Below are 13,191 nucleotides of genomic sequence, written 5' to 3' on the forward strand. Positions count from 1 at the left end.
ATTTGCACATACTGTATATAGATTTTTCTATTGTGTTATTGACTGTACTTTTGTTTATCCCATGTGTAACTCTGTGCTGTTTTTTGTTGCACTGCTTTGCTTTATCTTGGCCAGGTCGCAGTTGTAAATGACAACTTGTTCTCAACTAGCCTACCTGGTTAAATAAAGGGGAATTATTATGTTTTTAATGTACTGGGCCGTTCGCACTACCCTCTGTAGTGTCTTGCGGTTGGAAGCCAAGCAGTTGCCATACCAGGCAATGATGCAACCAGTCAGGCTGCTCTCGATGGTGCAGCTGTAGAACCTTTTGAGGATCTGAGGACCCATGCCAACTCTTTTCAGTCTCCTGAGGGGAATAGGTTTTGTCGTGCCCTCTTCACGACTGTCTTGGTGTGCTTAGACCATGTTAGTTTGTTGGTGATGTGGACGCCAAGGAACTTGAAGCTCTCAACCTGCTTCACTGCAGCCCCGTCTTTCATCTTTCCGTCGATCATGACTAGTCTCACAGTTCCTGCCGCTGAAAAACATTCCCAGAGCATAATGCTGCCAGCACCATGGTTCACCCTAGCGATGGTGCCAGGTTTCCTCCAGACGTGACGCTTGGCATTCAGGCCAAAGAGTTCAATCTTGGTTTCATCAGACCAGAGAATCTTGTTTCTCATGGTCTGAGTCACTCCAAGCCGGCTGTCGTGCCTTTTACTGAGGAGTGGCTTCCATCTGGCCACTCTACAAAAAACAGTTTTCGTGTTGTCATGATGGGGTATTGTGTGTAGATTGAGTTATTTAGAATAAGGCTGTAACGTAAATAATGGAAAAAGTCGAGGGGTCTAAATACTTTCCGAATGCACTGTATCGCTATCGGGGCTGTAGTTAGGAGTACTATTAGAGTGAGGGGAAATAATCTATATATAAAGCACTGGGATGTTTGACATGCTAAGATAGACGTGGCTATTTGCCTTGTGAAATAAAAATACATCCATAAAGGGCTAGAATACAAATAGTACAATGTATTTCAACCCTTGAGGCTACAGATTATTTTAATGTGGCATTACAAAGTAATCTATTAGCACGTTAATCAAATGCAATGTTCAAGTTCTCATAGCATAATAAATATATGTGATGAGTTTTCTTAGCTACCACACCCGTTGATTTTTCAGAGGGCCTCGTTAATCACATTCACAACTCTTTCTAGTTATCTGCAACAAATATTTAATCAGTACCACAGCGCTATCTGCTGTTAATCGGTTGACATAATTGTGTGGACTACAAGTCCCATAAGCAAGCGTTCGTGCCTATGGACTACTACACCCATCATGCTAATGTAGTTCAGCGATGAGATTGAACGTTCTAGCACAGTTTCTAATACTTTCACAATAGAAACGACTGGACAGCATTACAAAACAGAAAAAGCCAACACATTTTATTAAAATGCTTTGGTTTGAAGGCTCTATTCCAGCAGCCATCATCTCCGCCAAAGAACAGAGCTCCATCTTCGTCGTCGTAATAACAGGTATTGTTTTGTAGATTACGGTAGCTAGCCAGCGCAGATTTGCTAGCAAACCAGTTGATTTGAATGATTCGCTAATGTAGCTAGAAAACTGAGACCAAACGAGCTCTGTCATTGTCAGTAAACTAGCTATGAATATCAACAACATGACATAACGTTAGCCAACGGGTCGAAATGGAAAGGAATGACAGCTGTCAAATATCAGCTAACGTTAAATAATACGATTAAGCTAGTTAGCTAATTGTTAGCTAACTGGTTATTTCTAGCCGCTAATGACAACCAAACTGTCTGGCTAGCTTGCTGACCCGTTTGTTTACATACAACAGAAACATAGCGTTTGTCTCGTCATTATTCACCGTTCGTTCCTTGCCTAATTTCAGTAGAACCAGCGACTGTCACCACCAACATACTTGTCTTGTGGGCAGTGCGTGTGATGCTTATCATTCACCACTTCTGACATTCTTGTCTTCGACCAGGCGACGATGAGGTGTCAGCACAAATGATGTCCAGTTGGGAGGACGACAGAGTGGCCGAGGCCTCCCATAACTGCTGTGTCGCAATCAAGGTGGATGCCAAGAGGTAGCCTATAATGCAATCCTACACTTGTGTGGATATGATACACACTGCTTCCTTACATTATTTCCAAATGATAATAGTAATACTAACATAAATGTTATGTCTTATGTTTAATGTTTTTTTTTTTTCTTCCAGCGAGACATGCTCTCAGTTCTCTCAAATCTGTATCCTTCTCCTCCAAAGGGTTTTTATTACCCCTATAGTTGGACTGTTGTGTTTCTGATCCCTCAGTCATTATTTTGTGTAGAAGATATTGCATCTCTTCTAAAACCTGGGATTATTCACCAACTGTATTCTTTCAGACATATTCTCGACTATGCAATCAAGTCCAATCCTTTTGTTATTATTATGTTGTTGTGCACATTGGTTTGCCCATAACTTCCCCTTGAAGACCCGGTGGTGTGCATCCCGTCCAGTTTCTTTATTGGAGAGAATGGAATCCCCCTGGAAGTTGTTGCCGGGAGTGTCTCTGCAGAGGAACTCATGAAAAGAATCGACAAAGTCAAAAAGGTAAGACTTAAATAGAAAAGACAAACAATAACAGTAAATTGTTTCCAAGAGTGCTGAGGGTGTCACACTGAACATGCATCTCTTGTGCCTTACAGATGCACGCCCAGCAGATAGCAGGCGGGGGAGCGGAAGCAGGGACTCCCGTGAAGGCTTGCCCACCAGCCGTGGTAGCCTCAGAGCCAGCCCCAGCACAGCCCCCCTCACCACCTGCAGCGCCAGCCACATCTAAAGGTGTGATTGTGTGTCAGACCACCGTAGACGATGCTGATTAATGATGGTTCACCACAGTAGTTTTTCTACATAACAATGCAACAAAATACGAGCAGTTGCGCTATACAGAAATGCCATTCTGTGTGTGTTACTAGATACTTTTAGTCATGTAGCGTATGTGGACAGCTGCTCGTCGAACATCTCATTCCAAAATCATGGGCATTAATGTGGAGTTTGGCCCCCCCTTTGCTGCTATAACAGCCTCCACTCTTCCACTATATGATGGAACATTGCTGCAGGGACTTGCTTCCATTCAGCCACGAGTATTCGTGAGGTCGGGCACTGATGTTGGGCGATTAAGCCTGGCTCGCAGTCGGCGTAACAATTCATACCGAGGGTGTTTGATGGGGTTGAGGTCAGGCCTCTGTGCAGTCCAGTCAAGTTCTTCCACACCGATCTCGACAAACCATTGCTGTATGGACCTCGCTTTGTGCAGGGGACATTGTCATGCTGAAACAGGAAAGGGCCTTCCCCAAACTGTTGCCAAAAAGTTGGAAGCACAGAATCGTCTGGATTGTAATTGTATGCTGTAGCATTAAAATTCCCCTTCACTGGAACTAAGGGGCCTAGCCCGAACCATGAAAAACAGCCCCAGACCATTATTCCTCCTCCACCAAACTTTACAGTTGGCACTATGCATTGGGGCAGGTAGCGTTCTCCTGGCATCAGCCAAACCCAGATTCTTCTGTCGGATTGCCAGATGCTGAAACGTGATTCATCAATCCAGAGAGTGCGTTTTCACTGCTCCAGAGTCCAATGGCGGCAAGCTTTGCCCCACTCCAGCCGAGGCTTGGCATTGCTCATGATGACCTTAGGCTTGTGTTCGGCTGCTCGGCCATGGAAGCCCATTTCATGAAGCTCCTGACGATGACTTGTGCTGACGTTGCTTCCAGAGGCAGTTTGGAACTTGGTAGTGAGTGTTGCAACCGAGGACAGATGATTTTTACATGCTATGCGTTTCAGCACTCGGCGGTCCCGTTCTGTGAGCATGTGTGGCCTACCACTTTGCGGCTGAGCCGTTGTTGCTCCTAGACGTTTCTACTTCATAACACCATTTAGAGTTGACCGGGGCAGCTCTAGCAGTGCAGAAATTTGATGAACTGACTTGTTGGAAGTCACTGAGCTCTTCAGTAAGACCATTCTACTGCCAATGTTTGTCTATGGAGATTGCATGGCTGTGTGCTCGATTTTATACACCTGTCAGCATCAGGTGTGGCTGAAATAGCCAAATCCACTAATTTGAAGGGGTGTTCCCATACCTTTGTATATAGTGTCCTGTTGATATGAACAACAATGTGTAGACTTAAATGGAGACACTGACATGAATACTGTTAATTGATACACTTGGTGTTTCTCAATGTATACTAACGTGCTCCAAGCACGGGAGGGTTGGACTATGGATCCAAATCAAAGTATGCAAAACGGAGCACGGAGGGCACTTCTTGAATTAGTACTCCGTTTGTACATATTTTGAAGTATGCATCAATGCAAGCTTCAACAGAAAGTATGCACAGAAATATGAAACAACCATGTAAAAAAATATATATTCTCCGCACTCGTCCTCACAAGAACAATACTCAAGAGAACGTAGTCGAGGAATGCATTTGGAGTATGGATCACGGTAGTATGCATATTGAGAAACTCACACTGAAAATGATTTCTGTAATCCGCTTGTGGTTCTGCTCAGAATCCCTGTCCAGGCCAGCAGAGGAAGGCGGAGCATCAGCCTCAGTGGTCGTCACCCCCGGGGAAGACAGGAGCGCATCGTCAGACGACGCATCAACCAGCTCTCAGCCTGACGGTGGCCTTGATGCTAAGGTGGAGAGGTAGGAACGACACAACGGAGGAGCAGGGATGGAGGGTTGAAACATGCTTTATCTTCTAAACCTTCCCTTCTGTAGGTTAACAAAGAAACTGGAGGAGAGACGGGAGAAGAAAAAGAAAGAGGGGGAGGAGGTAAAGAATACTGACACCTCCCCTACTGACACCTCCCCTACTGACACCTCCGCTACTGACACCTTGCTGGTGTCCCCTACTGACACCTCCCCTACTGACACCTCCCCTACTGACACCTCCCCTACTGACACCTCCGCTACTGACACCTTGCTGGTGTCCCCAACTGACACCTCCCCTACTGACACCTCCGCTACTGACACCTTGCTGGTGTCCCCAACTGACAACTCCCCAACTGACACCTCCCCAACTGACACCTCCCCAACTGACACCTCCCCAACTGACACCTCCCCAACTGACACCTTGCTGGTGTCCCCAACTGACACCTCCCCTACTGACACCTCCCCTACTGACACCTCCCCTACTGACAACTCCCCTACTGACACCTCCCCCACTGACACCTCCCCTACTGACACCTCCCCCACTGACACCTCCCCTACTGACACCTCCCCTACTGACACCTCCCCTACTGACACCTTGCTGGTGTCCCCTACTGACACGTCCCCTACTGACACGTCCCCTACTGACACGTCCCCTACTGACACGTCCCCTACTGACACCTCCCCTACTGACACCTTGCTGGTGTCCCCAACTGACACCTCCCCAACTGACACCTCCCCTACTGACACCTCCCCTACTGACACCTTGCTGGTGTCCCCTACTGACACCTCCCCTACTGACACCTCCCCTACTGACACCTCCCCTACTGACACCTCCCCTACTGACACCTCCCCTACTGACACCTTGCTGGTGTCCCCTACTGACACCTCCCCTACTGACACCTCCCCTACTGACACCTTGCTGGTGTCCCCTACTGACACCTCCCCTACTGACACCTCCCCTACTGACACCTCCCCTACTGACACCTCCCATACTGACACCTCCCCTACTGACACCTTGCTGGTGTCCCCTACTGACACCTCCCATACTGACACCTCGCCGGTGGCCCCTACTGCTCTTTTTATACTATGCACATTTTGGCTAATCTAAATGTGTATACATAGTATGGACGGCCTATTGATACTTGTGTGCGCCTGTATCTATTTCTGTGTGATGATGGTCAGGGTGAAATAAAGAAGGAGATGGAGAGAAGGAAGATGGGGAAGGAGATGCTGGACTACAAGAGGAAAAACGAGGATGAGAAGACCAAGCGCATTATGGATGAGAGGAGCAGAGAGAAGGCAGAGGAGAAGGCTGCCAGGGAGCGTGTCAAAGCACAGATCGCCTTGGTAAACAAATGCATCAAACTCTCACCCCTCGGCTTCAAAACCCACCAGACTTTGAACTAAAATAATAATCCCTTGTTGGGCCTCTCTGATTAAACTTTCACTCATTAATAACTCCCTCTACTGGCCTGAGTGAACACTGCAGGGTTTGGTGATGAAATAGTCATTGTTTGTTGTGGTGGTGTGGAATGAGTATAGTGGCTGGCTGATGCAAGTTTGTCCCCACAGGACCGTGCTGATAGAGCTGCCCGCTATGCCAATAACCAGGAGGAAGTGGAGGCAGCCCGGCTGGCAGCACTGCAGGCCAGACAAGCAGAGGCGGAGGCCAAGAAGGAGATTGCACACAGGGAGAGGAGGTATGGAGCTACTTTAGTCACAGGAGAAAATGTAGATTCACTTCAAACAGTTTATTTATTTTTTTACACCGAAGAAGTTCTATGTTGTATGTCACCACTAATGTAATCATAGATTAACATAAAAAAACGTGTGTGTTATTTTCCTCCAGCGCCATAGCAAGAATACAGTTCCGTCTCCCAGATGGTTCTTTCTTCACCACCCAGTTCTCCTCAGAGGCCAGACTGAATGAGGCTCGGCAGTTTGCTGTCAATGTAAGACTTTTTCCAACTCAAGTTAGATAAGTGAATATTAAGAACATGTTCATTCTCTCTGGTGGAATATGATATTAAATATCATAATGCCGGCTGTCACTAAAGAGTTTGTATTTCTCCTTTCAGGAAGTGGGAAATCGGTATGGCAACTTCTCCCTGGCGACTATGTTCCCTCGCAGGGAGTTTACGGCTGACGACCTGGGTAAGACTCTACTGGAGTTGGAGCTGGCTCCCGGTGCCTCCATAGTCCTGCTGCCTGTGAGTGACTGGAAACCTAGATACATCTCCCATTTTCCACTTTGTTATTTGTGAATTCACAACAAGACAGTGTCATAGCATCACTGCAGTTAGATTTAGTCCTCGTACATGCATGTATGGTTGACTTCATGTAAGATTTAGGTTTCTTTGTGTACATTGGTCTAGTTTCCCATGTTTGTTTTAGGGACTTTTTCTTGTTTTCCCTGTCTTTTTTGCTGGTTCTCCCTAGTAAAATGACAACACTGAGTATGTGTTTCATAACCGCTTCCAGCAAACAGGACGGCCCAATAACACGGTGGTGCAGTCGTCCTCTGGAGGGGGTATCTGGGCTGTGCTGGGTACCATCCTCTATCCCCTGCTGGCTGTGTGGAGGTTCCTGAGCGGCTTCCTCTTCACCAGCCCACCCACCCCCGGAGCAGCAGGCCCCAGAGGCCCAGCCCAGCAGCCCAACACTAACTCAGGCTCTGGTTCCTCCCCATCTGCTGAACCGAAGAGGTGAGGCCCCATCCAGCAGGCTCTTCGATGTACACTCCTATGTTTAGGAGTAGCTGAGATGGTACATTATGGTTAGGAGTTCAGGTGACAAGACTTTGCCCGATTGTTACAATGTACAGTTACATTGTAATTGAATGGTTAAACTCACCCAGATTAATCATTATCAGGGGTCATAACATACATTGTTGTTGTAGCCAGAGGGCAAAGAATTCTGAGAATGATTGATTGAATAGTGTGGTTGTGTAAGATTGGGTGTTCTAAAGCCTAATTGGTTTGTTTCACATCCATTTTCACTTTTTCAGAGAAACCCTTCGCAAACGCACACTGGAGAAGCAACCAGTAGACTTCAAACGAGATGGCAAAATCCACAGGCTACGGAATCACCAGGACAGTGAGGATGAAAATAACACTTGGAACGGCAACTCTACCCAGCAGATGTAGTGCAATAACACTGTCTCCCCCTCCCCTTCCGCCCTCCATCCCCTTGCTCTCACCCCCCCCCCCCCTCCTGCTAATATTAGGGCTGTTTGTTTTATGTTTATCTTGTCTAAGCCTGTACTCTGCTCCTCCCCTGCATGGGTAGATGTAATCAAGTTTACCTCCCGACCGTTGGGCTTGAACAGAGAAGACCCCCTTTGTGTTGAAACTGTTACTTGATTCATTCAGCCTCTTACAGAATAGAACCAGCCGGGGGGACCTTCAGTATCCTGACATGTCTACTGTATGATGAAGGGCTGTCTAAATGAGAACTTTTGTTTTATTTAACATTCAGTAACCAGATAAAACGCTGTTTAATGATGTATGATGAGGGGGCTGTGTGTGTGTAACCAAGGCTGTGGCCCCTTGGTATAGACTACCTCCCTCGGCAGTAGAATGTGTTGTTTCTACTACTAGTTGAACATGGGAAACCACTGTACTGCTCTCATTTAACTATGGGAATAAAAATACATGTTTTTCAATAAACAATCATTTGGCTGGCTCTATAATTCTGTTAAATCAAGCCTTACCGTAATACTTTGTTTGCAATGTCATCTAATGAGCTGTGAATAATATCAGTGACTCAGATGGTACAGTGAAACAATCAGATCTTTATTGGTTCAGATGTGCAAAATACAATTGATTTGATATTCTTGCTTTCGCAGCAGTGCTTTACAACCGTAGGTCATAATCACAATTTGATGTGTATATATAGCGATTAATTTACGTTTGTCCCTAATTTTATGGTCACCCTGTTATATGAACTCTTGTTTTAATATGGTCAAACATTACTCGTAAAAGCAGGTGAGCTGGTTCTACTGTTTTTGGTAATTTGCTGGTGTGTTGTGGTAGAAAACTGAGCAGGTCAAGCATAACACATCAACCCTGTTACCCATAGACTGGCTAGAAATGTTAAATGGAAGCTTGCATTCAATTGCCCCTCCGTTGCACACAAGCTTCCATTTCCATGGCTGATTTAAGTTTACTATAGTATTTTATTTAACCCCTTGAAATGGGGAGAATTGTTTTTTAACATGCATGTGCTCTTAATGTTAAAAGTAGGTGAAGTTACACTTCTTAAAAGGCACTGAATTGGTGGAACGACCCAGCTAACATTGTCATGATCATTTCAAAAACAAACTAGCCATTGAGGCTGTATACAACTGTATATAAGAATAGTTTTTTGTTGTCTCTGTCTTCTATATACACAGTTGAAGTCGGAAGTTTACATACACTTAGGTTGGAGTCATTAAAACTTGTTTTTCAACCACTTCACAAATTTCTTGTAAACAAACTATAGTTTTGGCAAGTTGGTTAAGACATCTACTTTGTGCATGACAAGTAATTGTCCCAACAATTGTTTACAGACAGATTATTTCACTTAATCAATTCCAGTAGAAGTTTACATATACTAAGTTGACTGTGCCTTTAAACAGCTTGGAAAATTCCAGAAAACGATGTCATGGCTTTAGAAGCTTCTGATAGGCTAATTGACATAATTGGAGGTGTACCTGTGGATGTATTTCAAGGCCTACCTTCAAACTCAGTGCCTCTGCTTGACATCATGGGGAAATCAGCCAAGACCTCAGAATTCTTTTTTTAGACCACAAGTCTGGTTCATCCCTGGGAGCAATTACCAAACACCTGAAGGTACCACGTTCATAAGTATAAACACCATGGGCCACGCAGCCGTCATACTGCTCAGGAAGGAGACGCGTTCTGTCTCCTAGAGATGAACGTACTTTGGTGCGAAAAATGCAACTCAATCCCAGAACAAAAGCAAAGGACCCTGTGAAGATGCTGGAGGAAACGGGTACAAAAGTATCTATATCCACAGTAAAATTAGTCCTATATTGACATAACCTGAAAGGCCGCTCAGCAAGGAAGAAGCCACTGCTCCAAAACTGCCATAAAAAAGCCAGACTACGGTTTGCAACTGCACATGGGGACAAAGATCGTACTTTTTGGAGAAATGTTCTCTGGTTTGATGAAACAAAAATATAACTGTTTGGTTGTGATGACCATTGTTATGTTTTATGTTTTCTTCGGCTTGCAAGCTGAAGAAAACCATCCCAACCCGTGCAGCACGGGTATGGCAGCATTATCTTGTGGGGGTGCTTTGCTGCAGAAGGGACTGGTGCACTTCACAAAATACATGGCATCATGAGGTAGGAAAATGATGTAGATATATTGGAAGCAACATCGGTCAGGAAGTTAAAGCTTGGTCGCAAATGGGTCTTCCAAATGGACAATGACCCCAACCATACTTCCGAAGTTGTGCAAAATGGCTTTAGAACAAAGTCAAGGTATTGGAGTGGCCATCACAAAGCCCTGACCTCAATCCCATAGAAAATGTGTAGGCAGAACTGAAAAAGCATGTGCGAGCAAGGAGGACTACAAACCTGACTCAGTTACACCAGCTCTGTCAGGAGGAATGGGCCAAAATTCACCCAACTTATTGTGGGAAGCTTGTGGAAGGCTACCTGAAATGTTTGACCCAAGTTAAGCAATGTAAAGGCTATGCTACCGAATACTATTTGAGTGCATGTAAACTTCTGACCCACTGGGAATGTGATGAAAGAAATAAAAGCTGAAATAAATCTCTACTGTTATTCTGACATTTCACATTCTTAAAATAAAGTGGTGATCCTAACTGACCTAAAACAGGGAATTTTTACTCTGATTAAATGTCAGGAATTGTGAAAAACAGAGTTTAAATGTATTTGTCTAAGGTGTATGTAAACTTCTGACTTCAACTATAACTTATTTTAATATCTTATGTTCTTATCTGTACTTTGTCATGTATTTGTACGTTTTATGTGGATCCCAGGAAGAGTAGCTGCTGCATGTGCAGTAGCTAATGGGGATTCTAATAAACTAAACATGTCACAGCTTCTCTGTGCCAAACTAAAACGCAGAATTTCCCACTTTCGACCTGGTTAAATAGCTTCATACCTAGGAAAATATAAATACTCTACTTTAAGGCATTAGGTCTACTTGCCTCCTAAGTATTTGACAAGTTTTTAATTGTTGTTTCAGTGCTGTCCTTAAAATAAGATTTCCATCTCTCAGATGGTCTTGAAGCTGATGAGGTAGTCTGGATAGGCACCTGCATCACAGAACACCACATAGATAAACGGATTCTGCAGATTATTGACGGCACAGTCATGTAGCCCCTGGCGGAGGTCACCGGGGTTCAGGGGGTTTGGCTCCTTCATGCCCTGCACCCCCAGGCAGGGTGAACCCACCAGCACCCTGGCACGGTACATGTACTTCAGCCCACTGGCATCTGGATTGGAGTATGCATCTTGGCACGAGTACCACATCTCTTTGGCAAAGTAAGTCCCGTCGCCGTATGCAGTAGCTAAGAGGAAAACAAATTCAAGGTTAATTAAACACTGAATAAAAATGGAGGGCTTCATCTTCAGGAATCTAGTCAAACTGATAACCACAAGACTGTTTTTGCTGTGATAAGAACTTTAAATTGTTTGCTAAAACTTTGATTAAGAGCACTGTCAGTATCTACCCGAGGAGAGCAGTAACGAGGCTATAGATTGTTCCGTACCGTTTCTCCCACAGAAGCTCCTGTTGAAACCACAGGTGTTGATTTTCTGACAAATGTCTTTGGTTGTTCCGTGGTAAAGGCTCAGCTCGTTCTTGTTTTTGGGATACTTCTTATCCATGGCCTGTTTTTTCACTGCGTACCTCTGCCATTGGTCTTTGCTCTGAATCCTCTGGATCTGTCAGTGATAATTGAGAAAACCAAAATTTTTCTTCTGGTTATATATGTAATCTATATATCACAGCAGTAACACCTCACTGAAAGCGCAAACCACTGCTTTTAAATCAGGGCAAGGTGACCGGAAACATGACCGAATACAAACAGTGTAGCTATTCCTTCCGCAAGGCAATCAAACAAGCTAAGTATCAGTATAGAGACAAAGTAGAGTCGCAATTCAACGGCTCAGACACGAGAGGTATGTGGCAGGGTCTACAGTCAATCACGAACTACAAAAAAGAAAACCAGCTCCGTCATGGACCACGATGTCCTGCTCCCAGACAAACTAAACAACTTCTTTGCTCGCTTTGAGGACAATACAGTGCCAACGTGAGTAAAGCATTTAAACGTATTAACCCTCGCAAGGCCCAGACGGCATCCCTAGCCGCGTCCTCAGAGCATGCGCAGACCAGCTGGCTGGTGTGTTTACGGACATATTCAATCAATCCTTATGCCAGTCTGCTGTTCCCACATGCTTCAAGAGGGCCACTATTGTTCCAGTTCCCAAGAAAGCTAAGGTAACTGAGCTAAATGACTATCGCCCCGTAGCACTCACCTCCGTCATCATGAAGTGCTTTGAGAGACTAGTCAAGGATCATATCACCTCCACTCTATCTGACACCCTAGACCCACTCCAATTTGCTTACCGCCCCAATAAGTCCACAGACGACGCAATCACACTGCATACTGCCCTAACCCATCTGGACAAGAGGAATACCTATGTAAGAATGCTGTTCATCGACTACAGCTCAGCATTTAACACCATAGTACCCTCCAAACTCGTCATTAAGCTCGAGACCCGGGGTCTCAACCCCGGGTCTCGACCCCGCCCTGTGCAACTGGGTCCTGGACTTCCTGACGGGCCACCCCCAGGTGGTGAGGGTAGGAAACAACATCTCCACCCCGCTGATCCTCAACACTGGGGCCCCACAAGGGTGCGTTCTCAGCCCTCTCCTGTACTCCCTGTTCACCCATGACTGTGTGGCCATGCACGCCTCCAACTCAACCATCAAGTTTGCAGACGACACTACAGTAGTAGGCTTGATTACCAACAACAACGAGACGGCCTACAGGGAGGAGGTGAGGGCTCTCGGAGTGTGGTGTCAGGAAAATAACCTCACACTCAACGTCAACAAAACAAAGAAGATGATCGTGGACTTCAGGAAACAGCAGAGAGAGCACCCCCCTATCCACATCGACGGGACAGTAGTGTAGAAGGTGGAAAGTTTTAAGTTCCTCGGCGTACACGTCACGGACAAACTGAAATGGTCCACCCACACAGACAGCGTGGTGAAGAAGGCGCAACAGCGCCTCTTCAACCTCAGGAGGCTGAAGAAATTCTGCTTGTCACCAAAATCACTCACTAACTTTTACAGATGCACAATCGAGAGCATCCTGTCGGGCTGTATCACCGCCTGGTACGGCAACTGCTCCGCCCACAACCGTAAGGCTCTCCAGAGGGTAGTGAGGTCCGCACAACGCATCACCGGGTGCAAACTACCTGCCCTCCAGGACACCTACACCACCCGATGT

At 45.6% G+C, this 13,191-nt stretch overlaps 2 protein-coding genes across 7 annotated transcripts in view; one reads left to right on the forward strand and one right to left on the reverse strand.

Annotated features, from left to right (window-relative positions):
• Positions 1 to 1,276: 1,276 nt before the first annotated feature.
• ubxn4 (UBX domain protein 4) lies at positions 1,277 to 8,369 on the forward strand. 2 transcript variants are annotated; one of them, XM_014165445.2, is made up of 13 exons: positions 1,277 to 1,510; positions 1,984 to 2,086; positions 2,219 to 2,247; positions 2,475 to 2,593; positions 2,689 to 2,824; positions 4,551 to 4,689; positions 4,765 to 4,819; positions 5,881 to 6,045; positions 6,271 to 6,398; positions 6,548 to 6,650; positions 6,777 to 6,908; positions 7,180 to 7,403; positions 7,706 to 8,369. In XM_014165445.2, the coding sequence occupies exons 1-13, from the start codon at positions 1,429 to 1,431 to the stop codon at positions 7,842 to 7,844; spliced, it is 1,554 nt and encodes a 517-aa protein (XP_014020920.1). In that variant the 5' UTR covers positions 1,277 to 1,428; the 3' UTR covers positions 7,845 to 8,369. The 2 variants fall into 2 exon arrangements, with proteins under 2 accessions (XP_014020920.1, NP_001167394.1); NM_001173923.1 differs by having other exon boundaries at positions 1,340 to 1,510; positions 5,893 to 6,045.
• A 1,324-nt stretch (positions 8,370 to 9,693) lies between these two features.
• The window catches only part of LOC106582401 (protein mono-ADP-ribosyltransferase PARP14), a 41,815-nt gene continuing 38,317 nt past the window's right edge, over positions 9,694 to 13,191 (reverse strand). For all 5 annotated transcript variants that reach the window (XM_045704827.1, XM_045704829.1, XM_045704828.1 and 2 more), the window contains 2 exons: positions 11,446 to 11,620; positions 9,694 to 11,244 (listed from right to left, as the gene is read on the reverse strand). In XM_045704827.1, the coding sequence (XP_045560783.1) occupies positions 10,949 to 11,244; positions 11,446 to 11,620 (471 nt within the window). In that variant the 3' untranslated portion in view covers positions 9,694 to 10,948. The remainder of the gene's footprint in view (positions 11,245 to 11,445; positions 11,621 to 13,191) is intronic.

The sequence above is a fragment of the Salmo salar genome, chromosome ssa21 (assembly GCF_905237065.1).
Source record: "Salmo salar chromosome ssa21, Ssal_v3.1, whole genome shotgun sequence".
NCBI lineage: Eukaryota > Metazoa > Chordata > Actinopteri > Salmoniformes > Salmonidae > Salmo > Salmo salar.